Consider the following 16,317-nt stretch of genomic DNA (forward strand, 5'->3'; position numbering starts at 1 on the left):
GAGATACACTAGAGGGCTCATTCTTTTTGGTTTGGAACGCTTCATCTGACATTATTACTAGAAAACTTAAAATGTATACGGATTTTTTTCATTAATCCTGCCACAATCCGGCCTCAAGCTCCTTTAATGTTGGAATAAACATGTAATAAAATCTTTTATCAGTTATTTTCATTTTGTCCTTCAATGCAGCAGCAGTTTGTATCCTTTTAGTTCTTTTAAACTGTACATGTTTCACTTGTGACCATTGCTGCTTTGCTGTGGGAGCAGCTAAACAACTGAGCGACTCTATGTAGTGATACTACTTTTGACCACATGGAGGTGCACTGATCAGGGGGTTGACCAAAGACTGGCGGTATAAGATGAACTGGACAAGCTTCTGCAACCTTATACTTTTCAGTCCCAAATAACTAGTTGGGTGTGCTTGGTTCATGCTAACCCATGACACTAATTAATATTCCCTCTTTCTGGTTCTGATCACATCGGTCTAAACATCCTCATTTCAACTGTTGCTACTGAAATGACATCCGAAACAAGTGATGGAGGGGCGGGGGGGTCCCCTGTCCCCGCCAGTTGGGCAACCCTACTGGCGTGGGAAACTGAAGGACTGTGAGTCTCAGCAGACTAACGCTTAGAAGCGACCTGGAATCATCCACCGTGGCTCCTGGCTCCATCAGCTGAACATTTGCAACAGGAACTCCCTTTTCAAAAGTCGTTTTAGTGGCAAAATCAGAAAGGGCCGCTTGTTTGGAACGAGCTGCCTGCTCTTAAATGAGCTTCATCCTCAGGTGCTTCCAGCACAGCGCATCTTCTTTAAAATATTAATGATTGTGCTCTGTTAGGTATTTATTCACAGCTCAGAATATAACACAATGCAAAGCACTAAGTAGCTAAAGTGATGACAGCTGTCAATTAGAGCCGGCCCCTAGTGTTAAGTAGAGGAACTGCAACTATTGTTGGTTTTGGCTCTGATCCGCTGCCCCTGTGTGGTCACAAGTGGAGGTGCTACATAAAGTGGCTTTAAGAGGGAAAATTGTAAAATTATCCTGACAACGGTGTCCTGAATAAATATGAATATAGTTCGTCTTTCTGACTTAAAGTGCTGAATGTCACAGTTCACTCAGAGATTTATGTTCATGATCTCCAGATTGGTCCTCGTAACAACATTATTTTCTAGAAAACTCACAAACTCGATCAACTCTTTTTAAAGATTAAGGAATATATCAGTCGCTGTTTTAGTAATAAAGAACGACATAAATGAAAGTGGGATGTGTGGCGGAATAAAATTAAATAAATACAGAGAAATACTGACAAATATACTAATGTAAAAATATGTTTCATTTTTGTTTTTGCAAATGAAGTAATCTCATTTGTGTAATATCTTGAATTTATATGTACATTTCTAGATTTGCCTTTATTAAAGGTAGCTGTCATTACCATTTATATATATATTATTTTATACATTCATTTATGTTTTATATTTATTTAATGTTACAATTCTTCGATTTTATTTAAGTAATCTATCTCCAAATATCAATTGGTTCTTGTAAAAGTACAGTAGTTTGTTTCAGTGTCCTAAATTAAACTAAACTAAACTGAAGTGAGTTCAAATAGGAGGTTAGTGTAACCAGCTTGTTCAAATTTACTGAAAATTGTTTGCTTCTTCTTTTTTTTGTTACACTGACCTAACTAATACAGATAAACGTTTTTAATACAAAGTTTTGTAAGAAAATGCTGACATAAAGACTGATGTAGTCGTTTATTTGTGGATGTAATTATTATTTTCTGCATTCACGTGTTTTTGTTTGGTTTTGTTTTAACCAATGGGATTGAGCAACCAGGGACCTGGATTTGATTAAATAGGCTTTATTTTAAAATAAAAAATAAATGAATATCAGTATAACCTGTTTAAATTCTGTAAGATTTGTATGTGTTTTTAAGTATTCACAATTGACTTTGAAATGAGGTCTACTTTGTGCCCTTACAGGACTGCTGCAGTAGCACGTGACAGCATATGACACGTGTGGTTATTGCAGACGCTTTCATCACATCAATTAAAACATCTAACTTCTTCACAAAGCTGGTGCGTCGACGCGGTCCATCCCCCAAATCATTTCATTGACCAATAGACTGTGGAGCTGCAATTTGATTGTGGGACGATTGCATCGACATCTGAAAAGGTGACACTTTGTTAATGCCTGACACGAGGGACATGATGCGACAGACCCACAAGTCAGTTTGGCTTCAAAATCATGGGGGGCAGATTGTATGCACAGTGTCACCTGCATTAAAGGAGAAGTTAAAAACAATCTGTGGTTTTGCAGAACCATCCTAACAGCGTCTCCTCCAGACGGGCCGCACAGCCTCTGAAGCAGAATTACATCCACGAGTCCAGCTTTTACTTTACAGGCTCCTGCACAGTTTTGAACAAGTTCTGGACCACAATTGTACCTCTGTGGAGGAACTTAGAAAATGTACTTAAGTTAACAAATGGGGATCCAAGCACGGACAAACACAGATGTCTTAACTGGAAGGAATCGACTGATTAAATAACATTTGAAGCAGCATCTGTTGCATCTGAAGCTTGAAGTATTTGAAACATGTCAGTTTTATTGTTAGAGGGGCAGTCCAGAGTTTTCATGAATGTTTGCTTAGTAACTAATATGACACACAAGCTGGGAAATCTAAAGGCGCATCTGCAAGAGTGACAGCATCCTCCCCTCTAAATATATCCACAACTAGATGATTCAAATCTCCAGAAAAAAAAAGGACAGTGTGGTAGAAAATGTAATCTTAATTTGTTCATATGCATCGGTCTCTGCATTTCAGGACTGCAACACCTTTCAAATGATGTTGAAAAGTAAAGGTGATGTTTCAAGCATGTGATTGTAATGATTTCATACAGAAGCAGTTCAGCGGTGGACGTGTAATAAAAAGAAAGATCAGATTGGATTGTCAAATTTCTCTCCCTACATGAATCAAGTGAGTGAAGGAAGCTGGAGTCATTTCAGTGTGTATGTGCACACAACCTAGTTACTGAGGGCTCCAACTCCTCTTGGAAAGTGTTGCAGGAATGGATATGGATAAAGAAATGAAATGAAGCTGAAGGGGGACCAGGAAACGTTCACCATCAACTGCCATCATCTCAAATATTAATCACTGACTAAAAATTAAAAGAAATTCTGAATAAATTACTTGTGCAAAATGAAAATGTGTGTTAAAACATGCATTACAGTAAAATAATACATGTAGATGTAATAATGAAGCTTAAGCCAGCCTTCACGTATTGTTTATGTCAGTTGCAACATCAAACATCAGCATTAAAAAAATCACAGTGGAGTTTGAAATTTGAGGTGGCATGCTCGGCGGAGGCGATGCTGCCCTCTGCTGGAACCAGCGCCCCACTCTCCTAAAAACACGTCATGTGGGACTTTTCTTTTAAATGTTCCTTTATGAGTCGTGTCCATACCAGCTTTGTGTGTGTGCTTGGGATCTGTTTGTGTCCAACCGGCACAGACCCGGGACACGATGGAGAGATTATATATCTGGCTGGTCTGGAAACACCTCGGTTTGCCCTCCGGAGGGCTGGAAGAGGTGACCAGGAAAGAGGGAGCTCCATAAGTGTTATTTAATGGACGGATGGAACCATCTTTCATGTTCCAGGCTCTCTGTGGCCCTGAACAGGATAAGGCAGGTACAGAAAATGAAAGGATGGACAGATGCTGCATTCAGGATGTAATTCTGCCGCTTGAATGCTTTTATGCTTTTTATTCTTCCCATGTGCATGAAATGTGCAAAATAAATAGATCTTATATTAAATATTTTTTTCTGTTCTGAATTTCACTCTTCAAATGTCACAAATCAAACTCCACTTTCATGTTTTTGTGTTTACATTCAAGTTGCACCCCATGTGTCATGTGGCGTCAGGAGAGCAGCCATGACACCAACACTTTTATTCATCTTTCTTGTGACTTGTTTTGGTACGACGAAATAACAGCTGACATCCTGCAGGCCGCCTGTACGGCAAACCCAACAACTCACTTACACTTATTTTACCTGTGACGCACCGGCAGCGGAATCAAAACAAGCTAAGAGTGGGTAAAAGAGTGAAAACACTCAGCAATGTGCTGTCATCTTTGAAGTTTTCTGTCACTGCTGAATGTTGTTTCAGGCCACAAAGATCTGATTGATTAACCTCGGTGTGCTCGGTGAAGGTCAGATCCAACAACTTCAAATATATATACAGTACGTTCATTCAGTCTTTGAACATTAAAAACTGACAAAAAGAGAGAAAAACTTAATTTAGAATTCTCACATTGAAAGATTTCAGCAAACTAAATTTCAGAAAATTAAATAAAACCCTTTTACAAATTTTCTCTAAAACTTTTAAATGATGGGCCTAAGAGAGCAACAGCAGCTGTTGTCTGCATGTCGGGCATCTCCGTAACCGAGGAGACGCTCAACAGGAGGTATGGAGTTCTTCATCTAACATTCATTCATTCATTCATTCATTCATTCATTCATTCATTCATTCATTCATTCATTCATTCATTCATTCATTCATTCATTCATTCATTCATTCATTCACTCAGAACACTGTTGTCCAAAAAAACGTGAGACCCGACTTCTGAGTCTTCCCACTTCCCGTCTGAAGCTTCTTCTCTTTCAACCTCACGGACTTAAATAAATAAATATCTAGACACAAAGGTGTCTTCCTTCATCTGTTCCCTCCGTCCACTCGTCCTCCGACTGCTACCTGATCCGTCCGTCCACTCTGGGCGGCTTCAGTTCAGATTTTGGGTCGGGGCTGCGGGAGCTCCACGCCGTGAGGTGGCAGTGTTGCATGAAGGGGCAGGAGCTGGAGCCCAGTGAGCAGATGTCCGCGGCGGACCAGTGGCCCTGCAGGAGCCCGTCCAGCCAGCGGCGCAGCGGCGCCCCCGTCAGGCCGGCGTTGGCCTCGGCCTCCTCCACGGCGCCCAGGCTCACCGGCAGCTGCAGGACCGGGTTCAGGCCGTGGAAGCTCTGCTCCATGTAGGAGTTCCTGGTCGGACCGCCGTGCAGCCGCAGAGCGTCGTCTGGAAACACCAACATGTAAGTGAGAATTCAAGGGGAAAATCTTAAAGGCTGGACTAAAAACACTTAAAAGACAGACTTCTTTATGGACATTTATCAATATTATTACTAAACTACGGTGGCCGAGACCCGCCATTGCTGAAAATAAAAGTAACGCTGCAAACAGAAACAAACGCCGCTGCAAATAAAATAAACACTTAGCAAATAAAATTAACGCTGCAAACAAATAGAAACGCCGCTGCAAATAAAAGAAACGCTGAAAATATAAAGAAACTGCTTCAAATAAAATAAAAAACGACTCAAATAAAAAAGCCACAACGGAAGTGAATTACCCGGGGCCGATGCACCGGTGTTTTTATGTGAGAGGTGTTGTTGTTTTTGTTGTTTTTATCATTAATAATAATGCCAAGAATAATCTAAAGCGTGGGTAACAATAGTTATTTGTATGAATGTGAAGTTGAAGCTGTGTGTGGTGGTCAGGGACTTCTCCTCTCACGTAAAAAACACTGGTGCATCAGCAAAAATAGTCCCCGGTAATTCACTTCCGTTGTGGCTTTTTTATTTGCGTCGTTTTATTTTCAGCTGCGATTTTTTTTAATTTCAGCGTTTCTTTAATTTGCAGCGCCGTTTGTTTCTGTTTGCAGCGTTACTTTTATTTTCAGCAATGGCGGGTCTCGGCCACCGTACTAAACAGACATGTGGAGCAACAAGGAGAAATAAAACAACCAAGTTATTTAGATACAAATATGTTAGATTTTAACATACAAACATAGTCATCAACTGCAGCTACATGAGAGACCATCAGATCAGCTCGCGTGACACACCACCTGAATCTGATCATGTCTGTTGATGCACCGTGCTTTAATTAGTCCTGCATGCCCACACAAGCCCGCCAAGGTCAAGCGACTCAAACAGCGAGGAGGAGGAGGAGGAGGAGGAGGAGGCGACGGATTTGGACAGAGGTGACCCCGCATGTGCACGACAGAGCGACAGAACACTATAAATACATGCATGTGTGATGTGACAGCTGGGGCGGGAGGGCCTCAGCTCCTGCCGCTCAAGTATTAGCTATTATTCTCTTTGGTCTGGAGCCACCTATCAAACGCTGCTCGGTTTACTGAGTTCACAGACCAACTCTGAGGGAAAGTAGATAACAAACAGGTGAGATACATTTACAGTTTACGTGCGATGTGAACTTGCTGACACGGCACACCCTGTCCTTACAAACAGAAGCTTTCTTGGTTAAATATATTCGCTGGAAACCATCACCTGTGAACAACGTTTGAAATTAAAGAGATGTCCGGGGTCATTACAATCCCTTCAGTCATTAAGATGATTTAAGTCGGGGGAGGAGATAATAATGGTGTAGATGAGGAAATGTGTGTATTATCACTGTGAAATATTCAGATTTATTAGACGTGTTTAGTTTCCTGCTTCATCGTGTGGGCAGAGGGGCTCGCTTGTCTAGTTGTTGTGATACAGGGGGTTCTCTGGGAGTTTGGGCTGCCAGGTCCCTCTACATCAAAGCTTAGTCTGGGTCGTCGGCTGTAAGCAGGACTCGTTCCCGTGAGGGATGGACTCCGCCAAGGATGCCCTTTGTTACAGATTCTGTTCATTACTTTTATAGACAGAATTTCTACAGAGGGGTGAGAGGGGTGGAGGGGGTCCGCTTCGCTGACATGGGAATTGGGTCTCTGCTTTTTGCATGTGATGCGGTACTGTTGGCTTCATCGGGCCAGGACCTGCCTCTCTCCCTGGAGCGGTTCGCAGCGGCTGGGATGGGAATCGGCACCTCGAAATCTGAGACCACGGTCCCCCGTCGGAAAAGGGTGGAGTGCCCTTTCCAGGTCTGGGATCAGGTACTGCTCCCAGTGGAGAAGTTCAAGTATCTCAGGGTCTTGTTCACGGGTGAATGGAGCAGGAGATCAATAGGCGGATCAGTTCGACCTCCACAGGGATGCGGACCCTGACATCCGTCAGTTGCAGTGAAGAAGGAGCTTAAAGGCGAAGCTCTCGATTTACCAGTCGGTCTATATTCCCAGTCTCAGCTATGGTCAGGAGCTGTGGGTGCTGACCGAAAAACGAGATTGCGGTGGAAATGACTTTCCTCCGCCGCATGTCCAGCCTCTCTCTCTCCGGAAGGAGACCCAGGGAAGACCGAGGATAAGCTGGTACACCTTTTCCACCAAACCGGTTCCAGAGCTGGTTCGGAGACGGTGCTGGTTCACAACTTGTTCAACCAGCTGAGAACCTGTTTGCTTTTTCCATAGCTCGGGGTGCTAAGGGGAGCCATGTCATTACGTCACTGCAAACGTCAGTTACGTCGCTTCAAACTTTAGTTACGTCGCTGCAAACGTCAGTTATGTTGCTGCGTTTGCATTGACGTGAAAATTGGTTTAATACAGGCTTGGTTATCGCTAAAAGACAGGTTGTCTCCTCCTCAGACCACTGCTGCTTTGCAGCATCCAGATTAATTTGTCACTTATTTGAAAATGTCGCCGACTCGCAGTCTTGCTATTGCCGTTGGTCTTAACAACTCCGCCCCCTCCGCTTACGTAGGCGGTCCTTTCCTGTAGCCCAGAAAAAGAGTTGGTGCTACCTGGAACCGCTTTTTCTGGCCCGGGGGCCAGTTATTTGTCAGTGGGAACAGAAAGCCCGGTTCCAAGCTCAGCACAGACTGCGTTTACATGCAGTCAATAACCCTTTTAAAACTCGAATATTGGCAATAACCCGAATTTGCACAGCCATGTAAACACCAATAAACCCTTTGAATAACACGAATTTGCTCATATTCCGGTTTTTAAAAACCCGAATATGACCCCTGGGTTACTCCTTTTAAAACCCGAATATTGGGTCATGTAAACGCTGAACGCAATATCCCGATCAAATGGAACATGAATTTGTTTTCTGTGCATGCTCTGTTCGCAAGGAATCCTGGTCTTTTGAGTCCAGGAAGTTCTTATAAACACGGAGAAACACAAGACCAGGAGGAGACTAATCACTTCATAAATGTAATGAAGGATATGAACATTTTGGCATTCGTAGACAGTAAAAAGTACCGGGATAGCGAGATTTAAAAGAAGGTGAGCGTAAAGTTGCGCAAAGCAGCATTTGTTTTGAATTTGGATACAGGAAGAAGAAGCGGAAATGACGGGAATTGCGTCATGATGTTCTCCGTGCGTCGCTGGTTTCATCGAGATATACCGAATGATTAATTACCATCTAAACGGAATATTCTGAATGTTTCAGTAACCGGAATATTTGCAATAACCCGAATTCTGACTGCATGTAAACGTAGTCACTGACTCCGAACCAGCCCTGGAACCGGTTTGGTGGAAAAGGAGCATGGGGGGACTAAGTCTCTCAGTTGGCCTGGGAACGCCTTGGGGGCATAAAACGCTGCATCAAGACATTCCTTTTAATCGTTCTCGTCAAAGTTTTCCATAAAGATTTTTTTAGGTATATTATATCCTTTTTCTGGCAGCTGGAATTATGCCAAGTCTTTCTAAGTTCTTGTTGCATGTGTGCTTGTCTTTGTATGACAGAGAAAAACGGTGCTATAATCACAGATGAAATACGATGTCTGATGTAAAACAATATGAGTGTCACACCCGTACGGACCGGCACACGATCACACCCACCTCTCTGGATGAGCTGCTGTCGGTGAAACTCCAGCGGAGCGACGACGAAGCTCGTCTGGCCCAGCGGGCTCCAGTGGTGCAGGACCCTGAGCGTCCAGACGCCCGGCCGCAGCGGGGGGGTGAGGGGCGGCCGGTAGTGCGTGACCTCAGCGGACGCCTCCACCAGGATGTCGTAGGTGGCGGCGATGACGTTGGTGGGGTCGACCCACACGATGGTGGCTGTCAGGTTGTTCTGGCTTCGGCTCCAGCGCTGCACGGCCACGGGCTCGTCCGTGGGTCCCAGCAGACCCCCCCAGTTCCTGAAGAGACGCTCTTTTGGATCCCAGTCTGAACCCACCTGAAGCGATTGGAGAAATGTGTGATGTTCACAATAAAGGTCACTCTGTGTAACTTTGGGCCAAATCCACAAAGAATAGATTGCGCCCGCAAATAGCGCTGTGAATTGCGCCGCATTTGCGCCCGCAATTTGCCCCTCTTTAAGGTCCTATTCACAAAAGATTTTGCTCTAATGATATACCGGCGCAGACACGCCCATAAAGTTCTGCAGCTGAGTGGGATTTTCCCTTGTCTGAGTAAGTGAGCGGAGCTGTTTCCAGTGTTCTCCATATTTCAGCACACAGATTGGTCCATAATGAAAACTGCAGAGAGCACAACAGCCTCAACTTTCACGTATTTGTACTTCTCTAGTATTTCGCATGTATGACATAAGCTAATGAAATGTCAAATGTTAAGAGGCTGTGCGCATTTACGCACAAGGAACAGCACCGGTCACTTCATTAACAACGGATCGGGATCAGATCAGGATCTGACGGTAATTCATGTTCTTTGTTTTGCTACACACACCTACAGGTCAGCTGTTAAACACACACATTATACATTTATATGTTTATATGGTGGAATTGTTTGTAATAAAGCAGCCCCTTATGTATGGATGAATCCTGAACTCCGTCCTGTTATTTTTAAATCCGAGATAAGTCCACAACCCCACTTGATCTGACTGTCTACAGTCATGTCTGACTGTAGATTTCACCCTTAATATCATTCATATCACACAGGCTTGAATGATATTGAAGAGAGAGAGAAACAGAGACAGAGCGGGAGTGAGGAGTGAGTTTGCGTGCAGTTAATACACGCTTCGAAAAGACGGTATTTGCTCCACTATTTTTGCATGTGGCAAATAGCGCTGGCCTTTGTGAATTAGACGGTTTTTGCAATGAGGCTTATTTGCATAGAAAGGGGGGAATTTTGCGCCAAATGTATGAATATTACCTAATTTACATGCATGCAAATGGCACAAGCGCACCATGACACTATTTGCTTGGCAGCGCAGTTTGTGGTACAATTCGCCCTTTGCGGGTGCTTTGTGAATTAGACGCTCTCTTTTTGTTTCATTTGCACCGGTTTAGCGGCAGCAAAAGCCGCGCAATCCTTTTGTGGATTTGGCACTTTGTGTTTATTTGAAACCTGATCAGTTGGTCTGACATAAACCCACAACTGTGTCTGACACTGAAGACCAGCTCCAGCTGCAGATAGCGGGTCAAAGGTCAGGTATGCATGCCCACCTGGATGTGCAGGAGTCTGTTGTTGACGTGGGGAGGCTTCGCCAGCACAAAGTGGTCTTTTGGTGTCACCCAAGTCTCCATGCTCTCCAGCTGGGTCGAGGCTCGGTTCGTGGCTACGTGGCGCACCAGGTAGCCCTGGAACCGGTCTGACAGGAAGTACAGGTGCACCGACACCGGGTGGCTCACGGCCACGTACCTGAAGAACAGAAATGGCGTTTACGTTCAGTGAAGAAGACACAACTGACACAGGTCGGTCAACGTCTGGAGTATGGAAGAAGCATCTCAACAACTTAGCGATGGACTGCAGTGAAACCCGTTTCCTCCGGAGGATCATCTGAATGAAACGCTCCAGAAGCGTTTAAAGAGAAATATAGACAGGAAAAAAGGAGAATATTCCTGTTAAAGTGTTGGACCAAAACCTGCAAGTCAGACTAACGCGAAGCTGAAGTGGCGGGAACTATGTCTGGCATGCAGAAGTTTTCCTCAAATGTGAGTTCACGTTAGTAAATTCAGGACTTTGGACATTTAGAGTAACAGACTCGCCTTCTCTAACAACTGCTCCACCCTTCTCACGCTCTTCTCATCATGCTGCCTCCACCCATGCTAGCAACCAAGCTCCCAACAAGCACCTCCTTGTACCTACTGCCCCCACCACACACACACACACACACACACACACACACACACACACACACACACACACACACACACACACACACACACACACACACACAGCTGGAAAAATCCTGCCTGGTGCAGAGACTGAAGCCTGATTGTATCTCTGGACAAGTTGGCCTTATCGTCATGTTTCATTTAGAAAACACAAACTCCAGTGAGTTTGGTGGAGAGACACGTTTCAGCTGACAGTTTTCCTCTGACAGCTAAAAAGCAGCTTAATTTATCCAAAACATGAGTGAAATACCTGGATACGATCCAGAGTTCAGCCTTTTATTCTAACTAAGATAAGGTAACTCACTGAGCATTAACCTCCAGAAGCAACAACCAAATCGCCACTAACTGCTTAACATAATCCATTTTTGTTACACCGTGATCTTGGGTTACCAGCCTTACTGGGGGGGTTGGGGGGGGGGGGCTCTCACATGCTTTGTTTCTCTGATTGGCACAAAAGACTTATTTTCCACTCATGCACCCCTCACAAAAAACTGCACCAGATCCAGATCAGTTTGACAGACGCTGCTACAAAAAAAGGCATCAAAAACAGAATGTCAAAAAAACAAATGATCTTAGTTGAACTATTTTATTCAGATTGATTACTTTCTAATAATTATGTAAATGTGCATTTTTGTGCACGATTTCGTATGTATATTCTTGTACCCATGCAGCCGCTGGGGCCAACTCTCCGACCAGCGGGAGTCTCCCGTCTCACAGAGCAGGATGGTATTACAGCCACAGGCCCGGCAGAGACCCGGCTGGACGCTCAGGTACAAAGTAAACAGCCTTTTCTGAGTAAATGCATCTTTAAATGTGGCGATTATATACTCTTTTTTTTTTTTTTTTGACCAGTATGTGTGCGTACATGCTTTCAGCTCTGACAGCATTAGTCACACTTCAGTCTACAACTCTATTTACCATCAAATTTAAATCTACATAGTTATAAAAATAAAGTGGCCTTCTTCTTTACCTTCAGGAATGAGACTGACGTGATCCAAACCGTTTCAACAGTGCCGACTAATGTAAAAAAAATGAATTTATCAGGCTAAATGCTGAGGGTTCTGGACATGAGAGGCTGCAGTTCTACAACCTGCTGACACAGGCTGATCTGAGCAGCACGGCTGGGAATAAACCAGAATAAGAGATTTGTGGACATTTCATTTTTAAGTACATACAAATCTGACAAGCTACACTAAGATTAATTCATGATCTGTGTATAAATAAAACATTAGCAGCCTTCTCCCAGCTGTCTTTATACAAAATTAGATCGTAAAGGTTTGATAACCCAGTTTTATGGACTTGGGACTCTGATCTAGAAATATGCCTCCTAGATTGCAAATGGTACTTCGTACACAGATAATTCACCAAACATAGTTTAATAAAGGTAAAACTAGTCCATGTGGCTCAGGTAACTGATGTCACAAACCCACGATGTCCTCGCTGAACTGTTAACCACCTGACTGAATGTATTTGTTCTGGTTGTATTGAAATCTCCTCACATTCTGGATGAGCTCTTTCAAAACATTTCTCTTTGGACCGCGGTTGGAGCCTGAATATGTTTGTGTCATCTTTAGTTTGATCTCAGAGCGATTCCAGACTCATTTTCCAAACGACGTCCACACAATGACAGCGTTCGTTGTGCTCCTTAAAAATATCTTTAAATGGAAGTAATGTGTCCTTTCATCTTTCTCTGATCGGGTCAATGAAAAGATGTACTTCCATCATAAAGACCCTCCTAAAACTTGCACAGGTACAAAAGTCAATTAAAATTTCAGTGATTCTCTCAAAGAACCCCAAATATGAGACATTGACAGCATAAAAATCCATTTAGGTTCTGAAACTGTGTTGAAAATAAATAAAACACTTTATAAACATGTAAAAAAAAGTCTGGCAGTTGTGTTTTAGATGTTTTCACCACTAACTAACACTCGTAACCTCTTGCTTATATTCATATCAGCACAACTGACACTGATTAAAGCATCTGCAGCTGGACTCTGCGTACCTGCAGTTGTTGTCGTTGGGGTGTCCCTGCGTGGAGCCGGCAGCGCGGGACAGTCCCATGCGGGCGAAGGCGTGGTAGTGGGTGAGCGTGGAGTCTGACAGGCTGGCGAGGACATCGGTCTCCTGCTCGAAGACGTTCTCCCAGTAGGCCTGGAGGCCCGGAGTACCAGGAGCGTGCTCTCCAAACAGGTAGGCGTCCAGCTGGCTGATGATCTCCTGGCTGACGCTGGCCTCGAACTTTCGGGCGAAGAAGGTCGGTTTGGAGGCTTGCTGCAGTCGGAAAAGGCAGCAGGAATTAAATATTAGCCTTCGTGAACGTTATTAGAGAACAGGAGGTAGAAGATGTACAGTCGGAAGCAGCAGGATCAGTCTGGAATTACATTTATCAACATTATCTCAGTTGAAGCAGGTTCAGTTGCATCGATCTACTACTGTGTGGAATGATTTTTGTGATTTATCATTCTGAAAAACTTCTGTTTGACAAAATTACAGACACCTTTGGCCACTATTTGGCAATAGCCGAGCTGTGAGTGCAGAGATGTTTCTGTCTGGATGCTCGACTGGACAACTAGACGAGCTGCTGTAGGAAGAAACCTCTCAAAGGTTCAATATACAAATAATTTACACACAGAGGAGCGATTGTGACTGGAGTTTTCATTTTTCCAACATCCAGGTGCCTGGTAAAACAATGACGTCATACATTCCCAAACCTGAACCTGATCCCGACTTGAAATCAGGAAACTAAGTCGAGAAACAAAAAAGAGCACGTTGAAGATCAACAAAGATCTGAAATGTCGTTACTTTAACATAACATCCTTTTAAAAAGCTGTGAGAAATACAACCACACTGAGATTAAGCCTTACCTAACAAGGTCACCACATCTGGATAACAAAGCTCCTTACCTGTTTTATACTCTTTAAATGTGTTATATACTCTTTACATTTATTCTGATTTGAAGTTAATTTTAATCTCTTTTTAAACTCTACGTGTCACTTTGTGTTCAGTTTGATCTTTTTATCTTAGATCGTGTTATATTTCTTTTTAATTAATTTCCGTTTCTTATGCATTTCGGTTGTAAAACTCCTTTTAAGTTACTTTTCTGTGGTCAGCTTTGGTCACCTTGTTTCAACCTTCTTTTTGTGGTTCAGTTTGCAGGTTTTTGAAGTAGCTCTGAATCTATATTTCTGTCAATGCACTTGTGGCCATCAAAGACCTCAAAAAGTCACATTTCTTTATTGTATTATTCCATACTGTGACAAGAAAGACTCATCTGAGTGAGGAGAAACTACAGTCTACTGTTACTTTAACACAGTTGGCCCCAAACCCTTTGGGATGTTGCAGTGAGGAAGGTGCATCTCATGAGGAGACAGAGAGCGAGCTCCAGCAGCAGATACATGTTAACATGATGCAGTTCTGGTGTCTAAGCTTCCTTCAGCAGGTACACAAATATGAACATTGGTGAAGAAAAAAAAAACAAAACTGAGCAGGTAAGTCTCCACCTGCAATTATAAATATGGATCCTTTTGATGTTAACCAAAAAGACCGGAGGAAGCCACAGCTCCGTCGGCAGAGCGGGGATTTGATTATGATGTCATGAGGACGAGGAGGGCGTGCACTCCCCGTCAGCACCGAACCAGGAAACCCCAAACTAATGAGAGGCATGAGGAGCAGACGGCCTGCGGCAGAGCTCTTTACTCAGCGCGGCAGCTTCATCTCAGCTGTTATTCTGGGTGTGTTTGAGTGGATGTGAGTCCCAGCAGCAGTGGAAAGATCACATTACCGTTTCCTTCATCAGAACATCTGACAGAACTGCTTTTACATGCAGTCAGCTTAAACCTCTGGGTGGAGTTATTCTGCCACGCTCTAAAACACTGTAACCTTGTATTTAATCGTTCTGTCATTAAAGCCACCCTATGCAGTAGTGGGGGAGTGGTAGTCTGTTGGCTACAGAGGTGGGATTGTGTCTGGAGGACCCGGGTTCAAGCTCTGGAATGGGAACTGTTGGAGCCATTTGTCATGTAAAGAAGGTGATTAATAATTTAGATTTTAGAATATTTGATTAAGTGTATTTCGAATAATATGCACTTTAATATCAGTTCGCAAGGTGTTTGCCTAATAATATGAATAACTGCAGCTTTCTCATTGGTTGCATATATGCCACGTGATGTACGTGTATTATTTCTTTTTTTTGTGAAGCTATGTTACCGAGAGAGCACACTAGTTTTTGATCGTGATTGCACGAGAATATTGTTTTTTCATATAATTGCACAGCGTTTTGTTTTTGTTGTTGAAAGAAAAGTTTTTCACTAAACTTTTGAAGGAAGAACACGGACTGTGACTTTTATTTGAAGTACGCGTCAACTACATGCTAGGAACCATAGCTTAGTGTGCTTGTACTGGGAATTAGACAGAGCCACACTAACAGCAACCTTGGGTCCCTGAGCAAGGCCCTTAACCCTAATGGCTCCCTGGGGTGAAATGGTTTGTTTGTTGTCACAGATGTAAGTCGCTTTGGATAAAAGCATCTGCAAAATGACAGTAGTAGTAGTAACACCACCTCTGATCACATGGGACAGAACATCACAGTAAAGTTCTTGTATCAGGTCCTGTTGTAAGAGACAGCGTGGTCTGTGTTGCACAATTTTCTGGACAGCCGATCCAAGGACCGTGGAGGCCCGAAGCAAGATTTTGTTTGTTGCCTCAAAAACACTTCAAGTGCAAACCTCAAATCACACACACTGCTTGAATGAATCGACAGATGGACAAATTAATTATCAAAAGATTTCTTACCGTATTTGGAGATGACATTTTTTTTTTTTATCAAATTCATATAAGGAAGGAGGTGCAATATCTTTATTTTTTTTTCAACAAATTGAACTGAACACCAGTCGGGACTTTTGATCATGTGGAAAAACTGTCTTCATATAAATGCTGTTACATTAACAATGATCTACATGATTTTTGAGCTCATGTGTGCAGAACATCACACAACACAACTATATTATTATATCCATCCATCCATCCATCCACCAATCCATCCATCCATCCATCCATCCATCAATCCATCCATCCATCCATCACAGGGCCACATACAGACTAACACCCAGGCTATAAAAAATATGCACATAAACAAAATTGACAGCGGCCTCTTTATCTTCACCAATGTATTTACAAAACTTAAAACAACATCAGTATTTCTCATGAAATCAGAATTTGATGCCAGGAAAAACATTTTTGGAGAAAGGCAAAGAAAGAGAGAAAAGTCTAAAGGTAAGTGCCTTAATAAAAGTAGTCACTCAATGTGTTCTGCATCCAGAAACACCTGAAACTGTATTACACAAATAATACATGAACTTTGAGCAGAAACACCT

General features: G+C 43.0%; 1 protein-coding gene across 1 annotated transcript in view; it reads right to left on the reverse strand.

Moving 5' to 3' along the window:
- Positions 1 to 397: 397 nt before the first annotated feature.
- Positions 398 to 16,317, reverse strand: part of LOC133421897 (xylosyltransferase 1-like) — a 54,213-nt gene continuing 38,293 nt past the window's right edge. Inside the window, exons 8-11 of the mRNA XM_061711693.1 lie at positions 12,948 to 13,216; positions 10,274 to 10,469; positions 8,712 to 9,048; positions 398 to 5,072 (exon numbers count right to left, since the gene is read on the reverse strand). Coding sequence (XP_061567677.1) covers positions 4,750 to 5,072; positions 8,712 to 9,048; positions 10,274 to 10,469; positions 12,948 to 13,216 — 1,125 coding nt within the window. The 3' untranslated portion in view covers positions 398 to 4,749. The remainder of the gene's footprint in view (positions 5,073 to 8,711; positions 9,049 to 10,273; positions 10,470 to 12,947; positions 13,217 to 16,317) is intronic.

The sequence above is a fragment of the Cololabis saira genome, chromosome 21 (genome assembly GCF_033807715.1).
Source record: "Cololabis saira isolate AMF1-May2022 chromosome 21, fColSai1.1, whole genome shotgun sequence".
NCBI lineage: Eukaryota > Metazoa > Chordata > Actinopteri > Beloniformes > Belonidae > Cololabis > Cololabis saira.